General features: G+C 42.9%; 1 protein-coding gene across 1 annotated transcript in view; it reads right to left on the bottom strand.

Moving 5' to 3' along the window:
• The window catches only part of ARHGEF28 (Rho guanine nucleotide exchange factor 28), a 310,421-nt gene that overhangs the window by 147,692 nt on the left and 139,714 nt on the right, over positions 1–23,015 (bottom strand). Inside the window, 4 exon segments of the mRNA XM_060295886.2 lie at positions 199–251; positions 12,235–12,307; positions 15,522–15,702; positions 19,029–19,212. Of these exon segments, the coding sequence (XP_060151869.1) occupies positions 199–251; positions 12,235–12,307; positions 15,522–15,702; positions 19,029–19,212 (491 nt within the window).

Raw genomic sequence — 23,015 nt, 5'->3', positions numbered from 1 at the left:
GGTTTGCTCATTAAGAGTAGAGATCTAAAATTCGATAAAGGAAGCAATTTCAAGTTATTCTGAGTGTGCCCTGGGACATATCCCTGAGGGGTTTTTTTGCTTTGGGTTTTTCATCCTATGTTTATTACTGCTAGGTCTTCACTTCTACTTCAACTCTGGAGAGAAGCACAAAGATGAAAATGGGCAGGGAATCATTACCTTTACATTCTCCTCTCCAGGCGATGATCTGCTGGACACCGAATTCTTAATCTCTGCAAAAGGAATAATTCTTATCAGGATCTGCTGATAGGAATTTCCATTAAAAAAAAAAAAGGAAGAAGAATAAAAAGGAAAATAAAAAAAGAAACTAGATGACAAACGCAAATGAGTTGCTCAGAGCCGTCTGTGTGGATCTAGGTTTTAGATTAGGCTTCTTAAAAATCAACTCTCCGAAGAGCAGAGTATCTGATAACCTGACAGCCCACACTCTGGTATTATTTGTGTGGACCAAGATGTAAACAAGTCCAGGAGCTCTCACAGGAAATCCTGAGGAAGACAATGATTGTTAAATAAACAAATGCCCCTGATTCAGAAGGAAGGCTGTGCACTGACCGAAGCCTCTTCAAAACAGCACAGATTCTAAGGACGTGACTCGTGCCCACCTGAGGAAATCCCACGTCTCCTTCCTCAAGTGCCACCGATTTCATGTTTCAAAAGAGCCTAATTCATTCTAGATGAGGTTTGGTTTTCCCTTGCCCATTGTTTAATGTCAAGAACATTGGCACAGCCCTTGGGCTGGGACCTCAGACAGTGCCAGGCTCTGCACTAACCAGCCCCATGCACACCGGTGGCCTTCGCTCTGAATAGAGGCTTTCCTGGAAGCATCAGTGGTCATGATGTTCTGGGATGAACAGAAGGTCCACTTAAGGTGTGCTTTTCTCTGTGTCTTGATTGATTGGTTTTCTTCCCAAATACTCAGTTGCCCGTAAACAAGAGCCACCGTTATTGAAATAACCACCAAAAGTAGGTTTGGGCCTAAGGAAAACAGAAGTGTTGGGCGCTCCTAACAAGGGCAGCTGGATGGAAATCTTCACCCTGAATTTGTATTAATATACAACACTGTGGGCCCAGGCCCTCTTCTCGACCCCTCAGCTTCCCTGCCCCCCAGGCCCTGCTGGATGCCAGTTCTGGGGAGCCCCTTAGTTTCCCCACCAGGTCCATTAACTAGGCATTCCCTCCTACACTTTGCCACTCCTGTTAATTTCAGTCACGTGAGGCCTCAAACCTCCAAGTGGATCTATTCAGGCCCTTCTTACTGCCTGGCAACAATGCCAGTTTCCATCCATGTTTCTGCTTAGAAAAAGTACAAGGTTTTCGTTTAGGTGGCTTTCCATGATGAATCTTAACAAGGTAAGGATGGAGCAGAGAAGTCAACAGACACAAAGTCATGATGTATTTTTTTAAATCTGCATAACAATAACTTTGAATTTGCTTTATATCAAGCAAGTTAGGAAGATATCTGCCCTCCACAACAGTATATTGCTCTTGAATTCATAATGCATATTAGCTTCTATGATGAAAAATGAAAGGGTAATAGCCTCAATTTCATGTGGTCATGTCAGCTGACCTCTACAGGGAGTAAGGACAAGGCTGTAGCTGACACCCAGCCTGGGCAACCTGTGCTCCTCAGCAACCCCACCTACCTTTACATGCACACCCCACAAAAGGCCTCCAGGTGGCAGCAGAGTACCATCTGCAGAACAAGAGGGCCCGCGATGGGAATGTCAAAATGAGACACCTTCACCCTTCAAAAGCCTGCTGTTTAAGCACCGAAGTCCAAAACACTATATTAAGAGAAAGTTTTCGTTCTACTGCACAGATGCAGAAAACTGATGTGAAGCACCTACTATAGTGTTTACCATATGGGAGCACAGCAGGTCTTCTGTTTTAAAATACATATACCCAAATCCTAAAAATTGGGTGAAGGAGGGTAACTAGAACTGAAGTTTCAACAGACACATCTGCATAGACAGCAAGAGAGTCACACACATTTTTACTGCCCGTCACTGGATATTCCTTTAGAGACATTGCAGACCATATGCTTTTAAATGATAACAATTCTGCATTTCTAAAGAATTCTGTACCTACAACACTGATGCAGAAGAATAATACACATTTTATTCAAGACTGCTGATGAAGAAGTCAGGTGATCCACCTGTAACCACAAAGGATGTGTTCACCCAGTAATATGTTCAGAGTCCACTCCAGTGGTATGTTCAGATTCCAGCTCCCTACCCCTCTCAAAAGGCTAGTCTTCATACACTGCCAGCCTACATTTTCCTTACAGTCTAATGCAATTTTGTTCAACATTCAAACAAATACTACAAACTATGTTAAAATAGACGTCTTTATAAAACGTATAATCATTTTTAAAACAACTTTCAAGGTTATAAAACTATCTCAAAATCATTAAAAATATTTGTGGGACTTCCCTGGCAGCGCAGTGGTTAAGAATCCGCCTGCCAATGTAGGGGACACAGGTTCGAGCCCTGGTTCGGGAAGATCCCACATGCCGCGGAGCAACTAAGCCCGTGCGCCACAACTATTGAGCCTGAGCTCTAGAGTCCACGAGCCACAACTACTGAAGCCCGTGTGCCTAGAGCCCGTGCTCCGCAACAAGAGAAGCTATCACAGTGAGAAGCCTGTGCACCGCAACGAAGAGTAGCCCCCGCTCACCGCGACTGGAGAAAGCCTGCGCACAGCAACGAAGACCCAGTGCAGCCAAAAAAATTTAAAAAATAAATTAAAAAAAAATTTGTGACAGGATAATCATGTATCTTTAATTAATCTAGGATGATACAGAACTATATCTTAGAGCTTTTAAAGAATTTGGCACTCCTTCCACCAGAGTTTAATTAAATTGCTCCAGGAGAGTTTCTGCTAAATGACGAGGATCCTTTTACACTCACCCACTGCACCACCAACTGCACAGTGCAATCAAACCACTCATTGCTATAGCAACCTTCAGCAGATAATGATATCAGTAACCCCAAGCTATTCTGTTTTAAAGACCTATTAATCTCCCTTTCAAGGCCTACCCAGAAGTAAGGATCTCCACCTCCTAAATCAGATTTGCCAAACATCATAAACATGTTTTTTATTGCCATACTATAATGGATCAAGAAATAATCTCTAATATTCATGTTCACCAGGGACACTGCACTAGCAAACAGCATAAGATCAATACCAGTGTCTTGTTAGGAAACAGATTAGCCTAATAGAGCTCAACTCTGGGCACAAGTCATACCGTCTCCTTTTGAGAAATGGGACCATGGAGGCTGGACTTAAGCAAAGACAAAGCTTACATGGAAAATACAGGGTGCTCAGTATTCTCCTTCAGCTACAATTTGCTGTGTCATCTGACTCCTCCCCCAGGAAGGAGGCAAAAAGGATCTCGATCAGAGCCAGCCAGACAACTACTGCTGCTTCACCCCGACCCTCAGGTTCAGCTCTCCACGATCAAGTCCCCAACTGGGTTAGACATGCAGGGCAGCATCAAAAGCACAAAGGAAAACACGGGTCATGCTCTCAGCTTGCTCTGTCTGCCCCACAAATGCCCAAAGGGACTCATAGGGGTAGTTCACAGTCTTTGAATGAATCCTCTTCTCCCAATAGACTATTAGCTCTGGGAAGGCTGGGTCCAAATCAATTTAAGCCCAACACCTGTATCTCCAGGGCCAAGCAGGGTGCCTAGCATATTACAGATGCTGAATAAATGTTTCTCTCCTCCATGTAGATCTGATGGCCCAAAATAACTGATGAGATGCAACAGATCATGAGGGACAAGAAAGGGAAAGTTGTTTACTTTATTAAATTACTAATTCAAATATTCCAATACCGGTGCTATTTCATCACAGCTTCTGAACTGTCAGCTGGATAAGACAGATGAATGTTTTTCCCCTGGCTTCCTCCCACCCCTTCAACTCTGCAAGCCCAAAAGTCACCCTTTCCTCTCTAGTTACGCATTGGAGTTTCACTAAGGACTTCACTTCACGAGTCACCTTAATATTTTACCCTAGTGTGCATGTCTGATTCACAACTGCTAGAGAATTAAAATGGCAAAGGGAAAAAATTTGAAAAACCATCTACTGCTCTCAATTCACAGGCTATTATAACACTCTGATCTTCTGTTTCAGTATCTCAATTACTCCCTTTTTTTTTTTTTTTCTAAAGGTGGGAGTACTAATCCCACCTTTACTAATGCCAACTGATAGCTGTTGGCATTCCCAGTATAAATATGGACTGGGAGAAACAATGAGGCACTTATCAATAGAAATATCAACATGAGCCCTGTTAGTCCACGAGTCCCAACATTCCATATAATTTAACAAGCTCAACCGGGCCCCCAGTGATCGAAGCCCCCAGGATCAGCAGTCAGGGAGAGGATGCCAAGGCGAGAGAAGACCTCAAGCAACTCAAAACGTGCTCTTTTACAATATAATTTTTACATTTCTACTCTGAATTCTTTCAGAAAAAAACTAAGACATCTTTTTTGAAATACGTAGTGTTTTTTTTTAATTCAAATTATTCGTGACACTTTTTTGAGTCACAAAAGTAATTCAGAAAACTTGAAAGGGACTGAGGAAAAAAATCCATAAATCCACCATTAATGGTTTAGTATGTTCCCTTCACACATGTACACATATATATTTGTATTTGTATATTTGTATTTGTATATATATGTATGTATACACATATATGCACGTATATACATGTATATATATGTATGTATGTATACATATATATAACAGCTTTGAGGTATAATTCAATACCATACTATTCATCTATTTAAAGTATACAATTCAATGATTTTTAATATACTCAGAGCTGTGCAATCATCACCACAACCAGTTTTAGAACATTTTCATCACCCCAACAAGAAACCCCATACCCATTTGTACTCGCTACCCATTTCTCCCCGACCACCACCGCTCCCACCCCAGCCCTCAGCAACCACTAATCTACTTTCTGTCTTAATGGATCCCATTTTGGATACTTCACATAAATGGAATTATACAATATGTGGTCTTTTGTAACTGGCTTCTTTCACAAGGCATGTTGTCAAGGTCCATTTGTGTTATAATGTGTCCGTATCTCATTCCTTTTTATTGCCAAATACTACTCCGTTGTATGGATAGATCACATTTTGTATATCCATTCCTCAGCTGATGGACTTTTTGGATTGTTTCCATTTGGGGCAGTTATGAATAATGCTGCTTTGAGCATTTGTGTGTAAGTTTAAGGAGATCTATGTTTTTATTTCTCTTGAGTATATATCTAGGAGTGTCATCACTAGGTCATATGGTAACTCTATGTTTAATATGCTTTTATAATATAGATTTTTTACATCTAGAGTGTGCACTCTCTCCCACCCTCCCCACCCCCCATCCCCATAAGATCTCAAACAGTCAAACATTAAGTCATGGAGTAAAATAAAAGATATCATCCTCAGCCCCAAAATTTGGTGGCAACTATCAACTAAGCAGAAGCTCTAAATCATTATACTTCAAACTGAGGTCAGGACAGAACTTTCCTAATTTACTCAACTGCTTGAATAAAATGAGGCAAAGTCATCTTTCAACAATATAAACAAGATTCAATTTTCTCTTTGGAATACTTTTATGTCCCTAAGATTTCACACTTAGAGTCTATTTCAATTCAGGGGGAAAAACTCCTTAAATATACCTTCAACTTATAAGCTTATTTCAACTGTATTAGACTCCTCAGTTGATATGCTTAGTAAATGCTTGTCCTTCCTCCTAACCTGCTGATCGGACCCAGCTGGAGCAAAGTAGCCATAGCAGACGGGAGCAGAATCCGTTGTATCTAGGTGACTTCTGAGGAATCTGAGAGTCTTTCCAGCTCAAACTAGGATTCTTTAATTCTGTGATGAACTGGGGGAGGCAAGGTGGAGAATTTTTCTTTATATGAAAATACTAATATTATTATAACAATATACAAAATGAGCATCATATCAGCTTGAGATCTTATTTTGGCGTTTTAAGGATGAAACTCATTCTCTTCTGTAGGCAGGAGGAGAACATGGACTGGCAAAGTCAGTCTCTAAAAGAAACAGAGAGAAGACTGAGCCTCTCTGTCAAATGAAAGCAGCACAGGTGACTTCCTGGGGCTAGGAAGTACGTTCTACGGGTATGGAGTGTAACTGTCTTGCAAATGCCCAGGTACCTAGCTTCTAGGCAGCAACACTGACCAAGCCCTTGGATGGATATTCCACAATGAGGCTAAGATAAGAGCTGTGTATCCAGCTGAGTAATCACCCCTGCAGAACAGCCTCCTTAATTGCTGTCCTAAATCCCCAACACCTCAGGTCCCAGCCACCCTGGTTAAAGGACCTGCATCTTGATAAGACATTGGAACCGTATTCAACAGTTCTAAAAAGACATTGGGCCACAGTATTCAAAACGAAAAATCTTGGAAAGGAAATTTTGCATGGATAAAAGACTTCTTGGTTTTTCCAATAATATCTCACAGGAGATATTCAAATAAGGAGAATCCATCATATGATATCACTTATATGTGGAATCTAAAAAAAGGGTACAAATGAACTTATCTACAAAAGAGAGATAGAGTTACAGAGGTAGAAAACAAACTTACGGCTACCAGAGGGAAAGGGGAGAGGGATAAACTGGGAGACTGGGATGGACATATACACTCTACTATATATAAAATGGATAACTAATAAGAACCTACTGAATGGCACAGGGAACTCTACTCAATACTCTGTAATGGCATATATGGGAAAAGAATCTAAAAAAGAGTGGAGATATATAGATATATAAAACCGATTCACTTTGCTGTACACCTGAAACTAACACAACATTGTAAATCAACTAGACACCAATAAAAATTTTTTAAAAAAGGAGAATCCACCACACAACTCCCTCTTCCCATTTCACTCACGTAGAGCACACAGAGAAGAGCTGTACCCCCGTCTAAGGAATGTTCAAGCAGCAAATCTGCTCACCTGGTCACCACGAGGTGAAGCGCTGTGTCCTGATATCCCAGCACACACATGATCACCACTAAGTCCGCTCTAGCCACGTGCTATAACTTGCACTCATCACAAGACAGTGTTGGCTAAGCGTCCACAGTCAGATACTGATCAAGGTGCCCCACCTGTATTTTCTCATTTAAACCTTATTTTGAAGGAAGTATGAAATGACACTCCCACTCCACCATTTTCCACAAAAGGAAACACAGCTGAGTAACTTGCATCCTGTTCAGAAGCCAGTTCATGGCAGAGCTGAGGTTTTTAGCAGAGTCTGCTTGTTGCTGATGTGTCATCAAGACCTGTCCCTGCATGTGGGTCACAGTCTCCCATCGTAAGGGCTTTAGGAGACAGGTCGGTCACATGGAGGAGAGCTCGTTTCAAGGCAATGATTCCAATTTTGCACTTTTCCATCACACAAAAGCTGGAGAGAACTCTAGAGCAGCAGCCCGAAGACTAAGTAGGAAAACAGTCTGTTAGAGAAGGGTGGTGGGTATCTACAGTGTGGTGGGCAACCATTTACCCACCTGAGTTCGGACTGCTTGGGCAAGCTGTGTCACCTCACACAAGTTATGTGACCTCTCTCTGCTGCCACCTCCTTGTGTACAAAATGGGGAGAATTGATTCCTGACTCCCAGAAATGTCCCTCTCTCCATGGCCACTGGGACGTGTGCTCCCTGAGTGTGCAAACTTGGCTCGGTTCCCAGCTGCATCCCCAGCACCTCGAGCAGTGTTCGTCACTCCACAAAGGCGTGAGTGAAATTCAATGGAAGGAAACTCCATGAGTTGAGGGCTTTTTTCTCTTTGCCTTTTTGGTTACTGCTTCATCACCAGTGCTGAGAACAGTACCTGGCAGAGAGTGGGTGCTCAGAAAAGACTTACTGAATGGGTAAGTCAACGGGCCTGTAGGGCTCACGTCCGCCTGCCTAGAGCGGGTCTTGCGTTTGGACCCATGGCCTCTCGCACAGGATGGGGAGGAGGAAGTGCCTCTGAGCCCACTGGGAGCTGCTGCCCAGCCCTGAAGGAGATGATTGTGCCCTCTCCCTTTGCGACTGGCACTCATGTTCCAATCCCTACTCCTTATGTCCTCGTTGAATGAGAACGTGGAAGATAAGTAATGGGGAGAAGTGAACACAGTAAAGGACTCGTCACATAAAAGTCGAGACAGCAAATTACACAGGGTTTTTTAAAAACTCCAAAATAATGAAAGAAAATAGATTCATACAGTGAGTGGTCAACAGTATTGCAATGGTTGCCTGTCTTATGGCCCCATAGACTCTAGGCAGGCAGCAGCCTCCTGAAAAACATCAAAAAGTACAGCAGGGGGCCCCGGTCTGGGGGGATCCCACATGCTGCGGAGCGGCTGGGCCCGTGAGCCATGGCCTCTGAGCCTGCGCGTCCGGAGCCTGTGCTCCGCAACGGGAGAGGCCACAGCAGTGAGAGGCCCGCGTACCACAAAAAAAAAAAAAAAAGGTACAGTGGGCTGTGTGGCAAGGCATGGGTGATCTCAGTACTCAAGATGACCATGAGTAGTTTTAAAAATGCCTCCCTAGCTCCCTCCCGGTGTGAGCATTATGTACTAATAGATGGAGAGAACCCACATGATCGTGAAAAAGGAGGACATAAGCTTAAAAGAAAGGGCAGGATCAGGGGAGATGAGGAAGAGCAACATTTCCAAAGCACCTTCCACAGACCATTTTCATGAGACGCTGAGAGCTAAGAAAAAGGGATTCTCCCGTGATCAAGTTAGAGAACTGTGAGGTTAAACAAGAAACACAGGTTTCTTGACTGCAAGACTTAACTAGAACCTACAAAACGTTAAACGTATTCTCAGTTTCCAACAGGGGGGTTTCATATATAGCATTTTCTACTTATTTGGACAAAGAATACTTATTTTTCAGAGCATCTTCCAAGGTTGGTGTTCGGTACAATGCTCTTTAGGAACTCCAAGACTAGGAGATCAAATAACAACAAAGGCGGCAAGGGACAAAACGGAGTCAGTTGGTGGATCAATACATACTCATAATTAGCTTATTCATCTGAACACAGTGAAAATGAGGTGACCTTTTGGCCATATAATTCATTTGGAATAACATCCCATCATTCTGGGAGGACAATTACAATCATGAAATTATGGAAACATAATTGGTTCAGAGACAATAATAAAACCATTTATCACACCACCAGAGACAAAGTAAATTTCCAAGCTAAAGGTATTATAATCTTTTAATCAATGGCAGCTACAGATACACACTTAAAAGTCCCCTTTCTACCCACTGCCCCAGGAGGCAGAACATTATCTATTAAGAATCTTCTGTGAGATCTCAAAGGGAAAGTTTGCTTTGGGGGTTAAAGGGAAAAAAAAAACAAACAACCAAGCTTTTACACTCAAAATGTTTTGTTCTTCCAGCTGAGTCACCTGCAGGCTTATGAATGAACAAAAGCTAATTGAATGTTTTCACTTTAGGTGAATACTGCCCTCTGCTGGAATGTGCACACAGTTTCTAACATGTCCTCCAAACATATACAGATAAAAGCACGGTCTACAAGGTCTGTAAAATATACACGTTAATTATCTGGTGTTAGAGAACTTGAGTTTCTGTCCAAATTCTTTTGCTTATTGGTTGAGTGACTTCAGTCCAGCTGGCAGCCAGGTGTATTAACTTGCCTGCCCCCCTGAGCCCATCAAACTCAACCTGTCTAAAACTGAGTAGGCATTTTGTCATGATCCTGCTTCCTGTAAGGCCTGTCCCACCAGGAGTGGAAGAATCACCCTTCTCCCTTGCCACTGACACCCACCTGACATCCTACGCCTTCAGGACAGTATCCATCGGTCCCTCTGTCTCCAATCTCATTATACTGCTATGGTGCAGACTGTCTTCTGTATTACTCTCAGCAGCCCCTGGCCCCTCCAACCTATTCTTCACACTCTCACAGAGTGACCTTTCTAAATAACAACCTGATCTAATTTGCTTAAAACAGCTCCCAGAGCTGTCAAGGTGGAGTTGCAGTTCCTTGCCTTGTGTACAAGCCCTGCTGATCTGCCTCTCTTTCAGGCCTATGTTCCTGGCATCATATACACACCCCTATACTCCAGGACCACAAAACAACTTGCATCTCCCCCAACGCATCATCTGGTTCAGGGCTCTGTATTGCATATAGTCCCATTGTCTAGAATTCCCTTCCCTCCCTTAGATCACAGCTCCAGGGTCACCTCCACCAAGAAGCTTTCCCTGACCACCCCACCATCACACGCCACAGAGTTCTCACAGTATTACTTGCCTATGACTCCTATAGCACTTATACTGTGCTGGAACAGCTTGTTTTTCTGCACTAGTCCCAAACTGTCAGTCCCTTGAGGGCAAGAACTTAGAATTTCAGCACTTGTTTAGACCTCACTTTGTTCTAAGTCAGTTTGGAGGTGGATTACAAGGGAAGAAAAATGTATACGATGATAGAGTAAAAATCAGGAGTTGATTTAAAAAAAAAAAAAAAGGAAAAGCAAGAGTGAAGGCTTAAGAAATAAGGGTAATATCAAAACACGGTCAGCAGTACCCTACAAATTTGCAACTGGCAGGCCAGAAACTTAGCACCAAGTTTACCAGCCAACTAGAAGCAAGAAACCTGATCAGTTACTGTCAGGGTAGTAAAAGCCAAGCCCAATGCTCAGGAGATGACAGCGCTCTGACATGAGCCCGGAGTTTTCTCCCACGGGTCTGCAGGAGAAAGTGTGAAACTCACCACACCTCCTTGGGCAGGTACGGTAAGCTGCAGCTCCCTCCACGCAGCCAGCGCGCCACCCACAGGGGAGAGCAGCGAGGGCAACTCCACAGGGGCCCAAGCGGTGCAGCTTGGGTGGGAAGCTCAACTGGTTGGCTTAACCCGGGACTGAGTGCAGGTGCGTGGGGCACACACACTTAGAACAACCGGTCTTCCAGCTGTCGACACTGGTGGCTTGGGAACAGGAGTCTTGTCCTATTTTTTCTCCCTAACCCCAGCATCTAGCATGCTGCGTCTCGGCCCTATCAGACTATTGTCGCTTTACATTAATGGATATTTTGTAATGTCTGCTCCACTGATCTGAAATTAAGTAGATAATATAACCCTACCCCCAGACATAAATAAACCTAACCTCGCATTTAGTTTCAAAAAATAAAAAGCACTCTAAAATATGAAGCAAAAGGATCGTAATTGATAATAAGATAATATGTATTAAAACCTTTGCCCCGACTACCCTGGAAGACATAGTGATGTATGGTCAGATTCCTAAAACCACTGGGTTTTGGAAAACAAAAAACAAAACGACAATCCGTTCCATATAAATAGTACAGGAGTATTCAAGAACAGAGGCTAAGATACTCCAGCGAATCAAAACCCGTGTTTATTACTAGGACTTGCTAACAGATCAGACCTACTTGCATACATTAAAGGGGAAAGAACCTGAATAGAAGTAGAGATCACATGCCCAGACAAACTGCCAAGTTAGAGAAAACAACGAAGGACGATATTCCTGCCTACAAGCTGGGTGTTAACGTCCAGGTGCGCCGTCAACACGACTCCACGTTACGATGTGAAACAGAGTAGTGACAATGTATGTTAAACATACACCTCTTGCTGTGGACGCCCACCTCGAGCAGATTTGTACATTCAGTCTCTGAAGCTCCATCAGGGCTGTGCAGGACAACCTGGGCTGGGTAGGGCCGCCTGTACCCTGAAGAACCCCCAGCGCGCCCCCTCCCGTCACCTCTACACGCCAGTGGTGCTCCCCAGAACCCACGGCAACAAAGACACCCTCACGGCCTCCATCCTCTAAGGCCCCCTGGGCCAGCACAGAGCAGGAGCTCCACACAGGTGGAGCAAGCTGGAGAACAGGTGAGTGACGGAGGACTTAACGGAACGAACGGACTGAACTTGGAAATGAGGGGAACACTCTCTGCGTGTCAGGAGAGGTCCCCAAAGATCAGGAATGTGGGAGGAACCCAGTAAATGCTAACCGAATGAAAAGTGGAAACACACAGTACCTTGGTGCGGCGCTGCTGGAGGACCCCGGGGCCCAGTGGCACCCCAGCACCCTGCTCTTGCCTCCCTCAGCTCCTGCTCTTCTCCACCACACACTTCAACTCCCAGGTGACTAGTTAGTTCTGAGCTCTTTCTGGGTTCCCGGGGTCGGGAAGGAACATGCGTACCTTCTTCGGTTTCTGCAGTGCTGGAGGGCATATCTGATTTTTCCTCTGACCTGGCTTCTTGCTCTTCAAGAGCCTAAGAGAGGAAGGAAAAAAAAAAAAAATCACTGAAAGCCATTTGAGGCTTCAGATAAGCAACAAGAGATGAAAATCACAATCGAGCATCTCAGAGCCGGGACAGGCCAGAGGCATGGCCTGGAGAGGCAGGGGCTGATAGGGTGGTAAAGCTGCTGGGAGAACATGTAAGCAGCACCCCGGATGACATGAGAGACAGCGGGAGGAACCAGAGACAAGGGCCAAAACTGTCCCTGCCACTAGTCCTCGCTGCTTCCCCAGATCACATCACCAGAAGGTTCTCAGGAACATGACGCATGAACCAAAAGGGGGACAGAGAACAGAAAGTCTTGAAACCTGTAAGGACTTCTGTTTGACGCATCTGCCCACCTAGACCAACCTCCATCCACACCCTAAGACACAGGGATTGGGGGCCTGGAGACGGGGGTAGGACCACTATCACAGGGAGGACCCAGGATGAGCTACATGTTGGTACATGCTGGTGCAGGCTGTCCCTGGCCAAGACTGAGCTGTGATCTGTAGAGAGAAGATGCCTTTACAGCCCTCTGTATTTTCCTTTCAAATAGATTCCCCACAGCCAGTGAAAATGCGAAGAGACAGAATTATGTGTTGATGTGTCAAAAACTGCCCAAGACTGCATCAGCACATGTTCCAAAACAAATACATGGGTAAACTGAGGCAAGCAACCCTACAACTGACCCAGAGCCCCGAATCCACCCCCGCCGGGCATGTTATTAAGCTCAGCATATCAAGTGCCTTGCTCATGACTATTTCAGGACATCCTGAGGCCAGAGCAAAGAGAACATGAAAATATACATAACTGACCAAATCACAAAGAGGCAGGGAACAAGCAGTACCCCGTCACCCACCCTCTGTGGCTATTAACCGCTCCCAGCCTTACTCCCAGGACACAGTACTCTCTCTTTTAGGGCCCGCCATGGAATTAACGGATGGACCGAAGCAGGTATATGTCTGGAGAGGTACTAAGGAGACGGTAGCACGAGTACCTGGGGTTAAAAGAGGGCTAACCACGCAGGCTGAAGGCCAAAGACAACCACTTACTAGCTTACAGGTTTATTATAAGCGGATATAACTCGGGAACAGCCAGATGGAAGAGATGCATGGGGCAAGGTATGGGGAAAGGGCACGGAGCTTCCATGCCCCTCCTAGCAGGCTCGTCACCCAGTACCTACACAAGTTCACCAACCTAGAAAGTTCTCCGAATCCAGTCCTTTGGGGTTTTTATGGAGGCTTGCGTTATTACGTAGGCATGACAGATTAAATCTCTGTCCACTGGTGATTAAACTCCATCTCCAGGCCCTTTCCCCTCCCTGGAGGTGGAACTGAAATTTACCAGGCGATTGGCTCCACAGGTAACTAGCCCCAATCCTTAGGTGCTTTCCAAAAGTTGTCCATTAACATAACAAAAAACACCTTTATCCGCTCCACACTTAGGAAATCCTAAGGGTCTGGGGGCTGTGAGCCAAGAACCATGGACGGAGACCAGATATATTTCTTATTGTAAGTTACAATATCACAGTGTCTTAAAGAACCTCAACCCTATGCCCTTCTCAGTCTCCCTACGCACTACCCAGCCAAAAGCTTAGGACAGGAAGAACGAAAAAGGGGTGCTGGTACCTGGAACACAAGGCCATCCCACTGCAATGGATTCTTCTTTTATCAAGTGTTTTCCATAAAATTAAAATCTCTGATAAACTGGAAAGTAATCTTCATTTGGTCTTTGTTATTGTAAAGTCCACTACAATCAATTATTAAAGCATCTAGATTTACTCATCCTACATCTCCCCCAATGTCATCAGTAATAATTATCTCAAGTTACAAGAAATCACGAATCCGACCGAAGAAGCTGGAAGTTTTTATAATGCAACGAATGTTCAGAATTTTTGCTTTACATGGAGCATGCTCTCGCCTTTGCAGGAGCCCTGTGGTCTTGCTGTAGTCTGAGTGTCCCCTCTAAGGACACACGTGTTGCTGAGCTCTGCCCCTCTGAAACTGCAGGGAGAGGCACTCACCCCGAGTAAGGCTGCTGGGCCAGGCCCAGCCTCTGCCCCACTGAAATAGCCACCCCTGGGGGCCTGGGTGAGAAGCCACAGGGATGGCTGAGAACTTCTGTTTCTTTAAACAGAAAGTACCCTTAAGCAAAATGAGGAAATACTGTAGGCCAGAAAATTATCCACTAAACTCCCTAAACCCAACAGAGGTCGTTCACACTCTGAAGAGCATGTTTATTTTAACTATTTAATAAAACCCTATATGGAGTAAGCAATAATCTTGGATATATAATGTTTCTGGTTAAACCTTCAATTTAGTTATATAAAGCAAACATTTTACAAAAGCCAGAACTGATAAGTACCAATATCAGTTTTCTGATAACAGTAAACTGACTGCTTACTTTGTAAAGCCTATATAGTCATGAAACTGGTGCTTGTTAATGGACGTGCTTGAGAAGCCTGCGGGGGCAGAGGGTTTGCCGGGGGGTGTCACACGATCTGGTGAGCGAATCCATTATACCCCTGAGCACTCTCGACTAAATTGACTGAAGCCCTTTTGCTCAAAAGAACATTCTACTTGATAATAATTAAAATATATGAATATGCTTTACAGTCTTCCAGATTCAACAAAAAAATAAAAATAATGAAGATGAAACATTTTAAACCCTGAGATGGGCATGCTCTGATAACTGTCAAAGCTGATGTCTGGGCCACGGTGGGAGGGGGGAAAAATCTCTTTGAAAAAGAACTGGTCTCAAGTGACCAGTCCCCATTCAAGAAGAATCTGTACACTGAAACAAAGGCTTAACTATATCTAAGCCTTAAGAAATCCCAGAAGAAGATATTATTCATTTAAAATAACCCTAAAGGCAACTGCTTTAGATAAGAATTATAATACAGTCAATAAGTTAATAGAAAATACCCAATATCAGAATATTAAACATCAGTGATACTGGTTCATGAAAAGTAAAGGAAACAATATTACACAAATTACTATTTTCTACCTGCCGCCAAAATATCATATAATAATCTTCCTTCTACTGGTGTAACAGTTTCTAATTCCATGTCCCTCAAAGTCCCATTAGAAAAAAAGAAAGTGCTACCCCCCCCACCAAAATAGTGTTCCCAAAACAACGAGTTTGCTGTCTGCACTCTCAAAGAGCATGAGTTATTATGTCTTATACCACAATAAAGGGCACAAACCTTGAGGAGAAAGGCTCTATCCCAAAAGTATTTCCTAAAGAGTTTAATATCCGCCTCCAACAAATGCTCGGCTGTGTGATTAAGCGTCAGGGTCAGTGTTTCTGATGAGTGAATATACCGCAGGGAGGCATCTTCGCTGAGCTGCACTCGGGAGAAACCTGGGGAACGTCTGCCCTGGAAGCTGAAACATCACAAATCAAAACCCACGGTCCCAATACCCTTCATTGTCCCTGATATTACAAACCCAACTGGCAAAACAAGCCATAAAAGCTACCTACTGAAGATAGGTACATAAGATCATGTAAATAGATCCTAATAAAGTCATCTTTGTTTTTCCACCTAGAGAAGACGTCAAATGAAAAGCTGTTCACATATATTATATACTATAAAGATTTACATAATTAATGCAACAGTACTGACTCTTAAACATAGCATTTTACCTCATTCTCCCTTTAACCTGAAAAGATGCCTCTGGCCTTAATGGCTACCACATTTAGTACCACAAATTAGCTGGCAGCAGACAGTTTATTAGGCGATTACAGTGGAAAACAGATATGATCTCCAGAGAGCATGCTGAGGTTTGGATGTTACAAACAAGCGAGATATTCACAACACACTGGTCTACTGCTGTAAATCATTTCCTCATGCAAATTAAAACCTGCATAAATTTGATCGTGTTGCATTCTTGAATTCATTCATAAACAAAGGAACAATATTCCCAAACTAAATTCCTGAATATTGGCTTATTTTCCATTCTGTTGTGGTTAAGAACAACTGCACGTTTATTAGCTCTATGTAGGCTTCATGGTTAATGTCATAATATTCTGGATGGCCTATAGGTCATGTAGTAGCAATGGTAAAGAGGCCTCGGGAGGGAGACGCTAGTGGTCCCGGGTTACAGCCTGCCTCAGCATGTTGTCACAGCCCCCAGACGCTCCCAGATTCTTCAGTTCACAGAACTAGCTCTATGTCTCTTTTCTCTTCTTCCATTACCTCATTTTGTTAATCAGCATTTGTATATTTGCAAAATTATAGTATAGCTCCCACCACAAAAATGCTACCTCTGTCACATGGAGTGACAAAAGAGATCCATTAAGAGCACCTGTACTCTAAGATTTGCGGCATCTCCCCAAACTCTTGACACAATTATTTGCAAGGACTTCAGAATCTTCTAGAAAACAATGCCCCATGCCAACTACAAGCCACTGAAGTGAATGATTCAGGCTGAGCAATAAGATTTTTGTAATTAATTTAGAAAATGGAAACTCCATCACATAATCAAAATTTAGCTTACAGTCTACTTCTGATCCCATCCATGAATGGATTTATTAGATGTGTAAACATTTTTTATTTTATTGGAGTATAGTTGATTTACAATGTTGTGTTAGATTCATGTGTACAGCAAAGTGATTCAGTTATACATATACATATACTCATTCTTTTTTAGATTTTTTTCTCTTAAAGGTTATCAAAGAATACTGAATAGAGTTCCCTGTGCTACACAGTAGGTCCTTGTTGGTAATCTATCTTATATACAGTAGTGTGTGTATGTTCATCCCAAGCTCCTGATTTATCCCTCCCTCCAATGTTTCCACTTTGGTAACCATAAGTTTCTTTTCCATATCTGTAAGTCTGTTTCTGCTTTGTAAATATGTTCATTTGTATCATTTCTTAAATTAGATTCTACATATGAGTGATATCACATGATGCTTATCTTTCTCTGTTTGACTTACTTCACTTAGTATGATAATCTCTAGGTCCATCCATGTGGCTGAAAATGGTATTATTTCATTCTTTTTTATGGCTGAGTAATATTCCATTGTATACATATACCACATCTTCTTTATCCATTCCTCTGCTGATGGACATTTAGGTTGCTTCTATGTCTTGGCTATTGTAAATAGTGATGCTATGAACATTCAGGTGTGTGTATCTTTTCGATTATGGTTTTCTCTGGATATATGCCAGGAGTGGGATTGCTGGATTATGCAGTAACTCTATTTTTCGTTTTTTAAGGAGCCTCCATACTGTTCTCCCTAGTGGCTGCACCAATTTACATTCCCACCAACAGTGTAGGACAGTTCCCTTTTCTCCACACCCTCTCCAGCATTTATTGTTTGTGGATTTTTTGGCCATTCTGACCGGTAAGAGATGATACATCATCGTAGTTTTGATTTGCATTTCTCTGATAATTAGTGAAGTTGAGCTTTTGGGACATCTGTGTGTCTTCTTTGGAGAAATGTCTATTTAGATTTTCTGCCCATTTTTTGATTAGGTTGTTTGGGGTTTTTTTGACATAGAGGATGTGTAAACTTTAAAAACACATGTCATCTTCTGGTCTTGGACACAACAGAAAGATACAAAGCTACCAAAGATGAAGTGAGGCTCTGGGTCCTCAGTGTAACCCTGAACTATCCACAATGACAGAGTCAGAGGAAGTGGTCCTGTCTTGCCCTTTTTAGCTAAAGGAAGTGGGGTCACGGTAGAGCAAAGATAAAGGCAATTCCATTGGGATGGGCTCTTTCCTTAGTTGGCGGTCACTTGACCAAGTAAGAACAAAAATAAACAGAAAGCTGTGACTTCAACATGCACTTAGGTAGCATATGACCGTAAATTAATTACATTGAGTTCCATGGGACAAATGAAACATACCAGTCCATTAAGACACACCATGTAATAACACTGATAATATTTAATATTTATGTAGTAATTTGTCATTTTCACTGTAGTTTCCCACTTATTTTTTACCACATGTTAAGGCAAGGAAACCACTGTATAGGATATAATGACCAATCTGAACCACTCTAAGTAACAAACATTAAAAATGTTGGCATCATCCTCAACATAGAGAACTTTACAGTTGACAAATTATTTCATTTCCATTATCTCTAGATCCTAATAACCAGCCCATTGGCTACATAGTATCTTGGGGTTTGTTTGTTATTCATTGATTCAACAAAAACTTATATTCTTTCAATGAATGTATATGCTGAACACAGTGGGTAAAACAAATAGTTTCAGTCCTCAAATGATTTAGGATGGAGACATATATGAAATAAATGATGACTATATATATAAAATTATAAATTATGATTTATATTATAAATGAATCATAATTTTAATCACTATTAATACTGTAAATTAATCATAATTGTAAAAGACCATAACAGAGAAGGCCTCTCTGATGAAGTGACATTTAAGCAAAAACCTGAAAGATAAGTAGGGGTTAGGCTAGTGTTTCCCAATTTTTCTTCTTCTTACAGCCACCCCCCCAACCATGGAGCCTTTTAAGACATTTTTCCTGACTCCCTCTCCCCCATGAAATATGAATACCAAATATATGTGTATATCTGTTTATGTACGATATGTGTATCTGTACTTTATACATGGGAACTAACGGTAAAATATAAACCAATGTTAGCTCGTGGTTTGGTTAATTTTTCCATAATGCTTGGAAGATTTCAGAGAAACAGACTGAGAGAGAATCTATCAGGTATCCAAACTCACTTTGTGATGTCTTCAAACAGCTTGGAGCATCCACCATGTAAAGCTAAGTCTAATGGCGTGGCACCCTCCTCGTTGGGTAAAGCCAAGGCCTGGACTCCTCCAGGGAGACACAGGAGGAACTGGGAAAGCTTAGCAAGGCCCCATCTCACAGCCAGGTGCAGGAGAGACTCTCTATGTAGAGAAACTGAAAAGAAAAACATGTAATATTAGTTCCTTCATTTAAAAAGTTTGTCTTATATATTTTATCAAAGAGATTGTCAAAGTAAGAATAGTAATAGTAAACATGTCAGAGCTGGAAGGAACCATCAGAAGCATCTAATCCAGAAACTTCATTTTACAGATGTGGAGAGGTCAAGTGACTTGTGCAAGGTCAGGGAGGTGCTGGAGCCAGCTTCGCTCATCACTGGCACAATGTTGTTCTGTGCACTATGGTGCACGTTCACATCACCTCTCACTCATGTTCAGTGAGGTCATCCGTGGAAAACAAGTGCTAGGAGCACACCATCCTTTGGAAACAGACATCGTCAATTTCCAAGGTGTCCTCTAAGGAGATGCTGTTACCCTAGCAGGACAGGCTACTAGAGGCCAAGGATGTCAAGGAGCCTCCATTTCCACTTTTTGTCCTCAGAGGTGCTCCTCTCTGGTCAGCAGCTGGGGCAGAAATGGACTCTGAGTCCATGGTCTCTCTCAAACTTTGTGGAGGTACTCCTACCCATTTATTAGAGCTTTGGGATTATTTCAGGGTTGCCAAAGCCACACACACCAGTTCTCTGCTTCAAAAATTCGGCCTGTGCCTCTTCACATCCCCCTTGGTTTGTGTCTGGGTTTTTGCTGTTGGTGTTTGACGCTGTGTCTTATGGTTGTTTCCCGACTGTATCTTCTTACAGGCTGAAGGCATCCTGGAAGTTTTTTATTCCTAACACCTAGCATGGTACATGGCAAACTGAAGTCACTCTGTATTTATTGAGTTGAATGGCAACTGACTACTAAAATCTCAATTATTTGTGTATGTTTAAATTGTCTAATTTGTATAGAGTTTGTCTTCCTGTATTTCTCCTACAATGACTCAGTGCCTGGCACACAGCTGGCCCATGATCAACATTACTTTGGAAACATGTAAAAGAATACATTTGCTTACATTTGAAAAAGCTAGGCCCGTGAACTCCATCGACATCAAGACACACCTTAAAACAAACCTAGTCTTAACAACTGAACATGAAAATCCTAACACTCAAGATCTGTCAGAATAAGTACTCAGTAAGAATCTGAGTTATACATACACTCCAGTTACGTAATGTTATTGACTGTTTGTAATCTGAAAGAGATCCACAGGATGCTGCATCACACTGGAGCAGAAGGCCCAACAGGGTAGGACCTCATCTTTTATCCTAGCACAGTGCCTGGCATGTGTATGTGCTCTATAAATATTTGCTTGTTGAATGAAGAAATGACCAATGGCTCTTTCCCTGATGACCACCCATGACAGTTAGCTTTTAATACATGGCTACAGCTGCTACTTGGAGCATCTGTCATTCTTAGTTCGACCTCTGATACCTCCCGAGAAAAATCTGTGAACACAAAGTACATACTCCCACACAGCTTGGACACTGAAGACAAAAACTACCTACTTCTCCACCCAGCTTACCGTCTACACTAATGATTTTGCTATTTCGTCGTCTTCATTAGCATAACTTCACCAGTCCAGGAGACTCCTGCCTAGGCAAAGACTGACTATTCATCAGAGGAACTTCCTTCAAGACCCATCAACTCTTTAGCAGGAAGCATTGACAGTTTAAGCCGCAAAACCAATCTTTAACTACTATATCATGATCCTTATCTAAACCTAATCAAAATCCCTTCCCTGACACCCCCTTGCCATCACTCCTCCCCTGCATCCAAAGACCCTCATTAAACCAAACTTCGAGTTCTCAGCAAATCCCAACCTTGCCTTCCCCCTTCAAGATCCTGCTAAGGCTCAGGGCTTCCCTGGTGGCGCAGCGGTTGAGAGTCCGCCTGCCGATGCAGGGGACACGGGTTCGTGCCCCGGTCCGGGAGGATCCCACATGCCGCGGAGCGACTAGGCCCGTGAGCCATGGCCGCTGAGCCTGCGCGTCCGGAGCCTGTGCTCCGCAACGGGAGAGGCCACAGCAGTGAGAGGTCCGCGTACCGCAAAAAAAAAAAAAAAAAAAAAAAAAATTCTGCTAAGCCTCAATGGAGGCAGAGTTCTCCCTTATCAAGGCCGGCAATAAACTCAGCTTTGTCTTACCAGCAGGTTGTGATGATGATGTGTGTGGAGCCAGGATCCAACAAAACTCTAGTCTGAAACTATCAGAAGGAAGTGCTCCGCAGCACACGGATGCAAAAGAAAACTGCTTAGCTTACATGTTTAGTTGGTTTATACTATTTCTATATCTAGATCAATGAGCTTAAAGCATCATATTTCAAATATGTAAATGCCACAGACTTCACTGTGTATTTGCTCCACCATCCATCTGTGTGACACAGCACAGACCCCCCTCAGTAAAATGACATCTGAAATGCCAAAACATCTGAAAACAGACAAAGTAGTGCACCCCACCAGACATCTGTTTAATATACTTGCTATCTTCTAAAGGCTATTAAAGAACTTATCTTTAATTATTTTATCCTTTAAGTCTTTGATCTTTTAACTCACTTAATTAGAAAGTAAGGTTTTTACTCTTAACAGATTCCCAGCAAGGCATGTTTGGTAACATTTACACTCTTTTTCCTCCTTAAATAATAATCGTGAAGAGACTTGTTAGGATCACGTAACAACACATACACACACACACACACACACACACACACACACACACACACACACGAGTACACTGCCCAATGTACCAGTCAGCATGAGGCATGAGGTTGTAACCAGCCACATGAGGATGGAATTTCTAAGTCACGGATCTCAGTCTGAACCTAGGGAGAAATGCCCATGGTTATACGAGATACAATTTTTTTCCAAGAAAAATACGACCAAAAGGGAACATCTAAACCAGCGGTCCCCAACCTTTTTGTCACCAGGGACCAGTTTCGTGGAAGACAACTTTTCCACAGACGGGGTAGGGGGAGGGTGGTTCAGGGGTAATGCGAGTGATGGGAAGCAATGGGGAGCGGCAGATGAAGCTTTGCTCGCTCGCCCACCGCTCACCTCCTGCTGTGCGGCCCGGTTCCTAAACCTTTTGGGTTCCCTTTTAAAATCATACCACTGATAAAGGCAGTATGGTGTCAACCATTTAAATGGTACTCCCTATAGTGCCTGGAGCAAGACCCTAAATACCCTCCAACCTGGGCTGTAGTTCACTGTACCCAACCTGATTCCTGCACCAGCAGAGCTTCCCAGGCCTGTTTGCTAGCCCAGCTCTCTGTTCTCTCCTTTCTGGCTCCATCCTCATATCCTGTTCAATGGGAGAGGACAGCAAACATGTGGGACTGAGTGCTCACTGCTGCCCCTCTCCGTCCCTCCAAATCCAGGGAAGAGAAGATCTTCTGATGTTTGAAGAAACAAAAGGCTGCCCAAAATGTGTTAAGAAAGAGTTTTATCACTCAGTATAGAAGTTCAGAGCCTAGAATCAGGCAAACAGCTTGAAATAGGAAACATCACGACATATATAAATAATTCTGCTTGCTATAGAGTTTCAGATTCTTAACAGGAGTCAGGAAAACAAGCTGTGGAAAGGGGTTCTACAATTTGGTAGACATGGGGGTGTTTAATTAAAATGAACGGGGTTTTTTTTTACCAAATAAATTTGTCTCTTCCTGTTTATTTGGTACCAGGAGTTATTTGAACTAATGTAACTAAAGCAGAATTACTCATAATTGCTCTAATGGAAACCATTAAAAGGTGTGACCTGTACCATCCTGGCAGCAAGATCACCCAGACACAAAAAGGAACAGCAGGCTGTGACGTTCAATCAACACACCCATCACGGCATAAAGTGGGGCTCATCTGCCCCCGTGACAGGG

The sequence above is a fragment of the Globicephala melas genome, chromosome 3, assembly GCF_963455315.2.
Source record: "Globicephala melas chromosome 3, mGloMel1.2, whole genome shotgun sequence".
NCBI classification, from domain to species: Eukaryota; Metazoa; Chordata; class Mammalia; order Artiodactyla; family Delphinidae; genus Globicephala; species Globicephala melas.
This window is presented reverse-complemented; position numbering and strand designations above follow the sequence as displayed.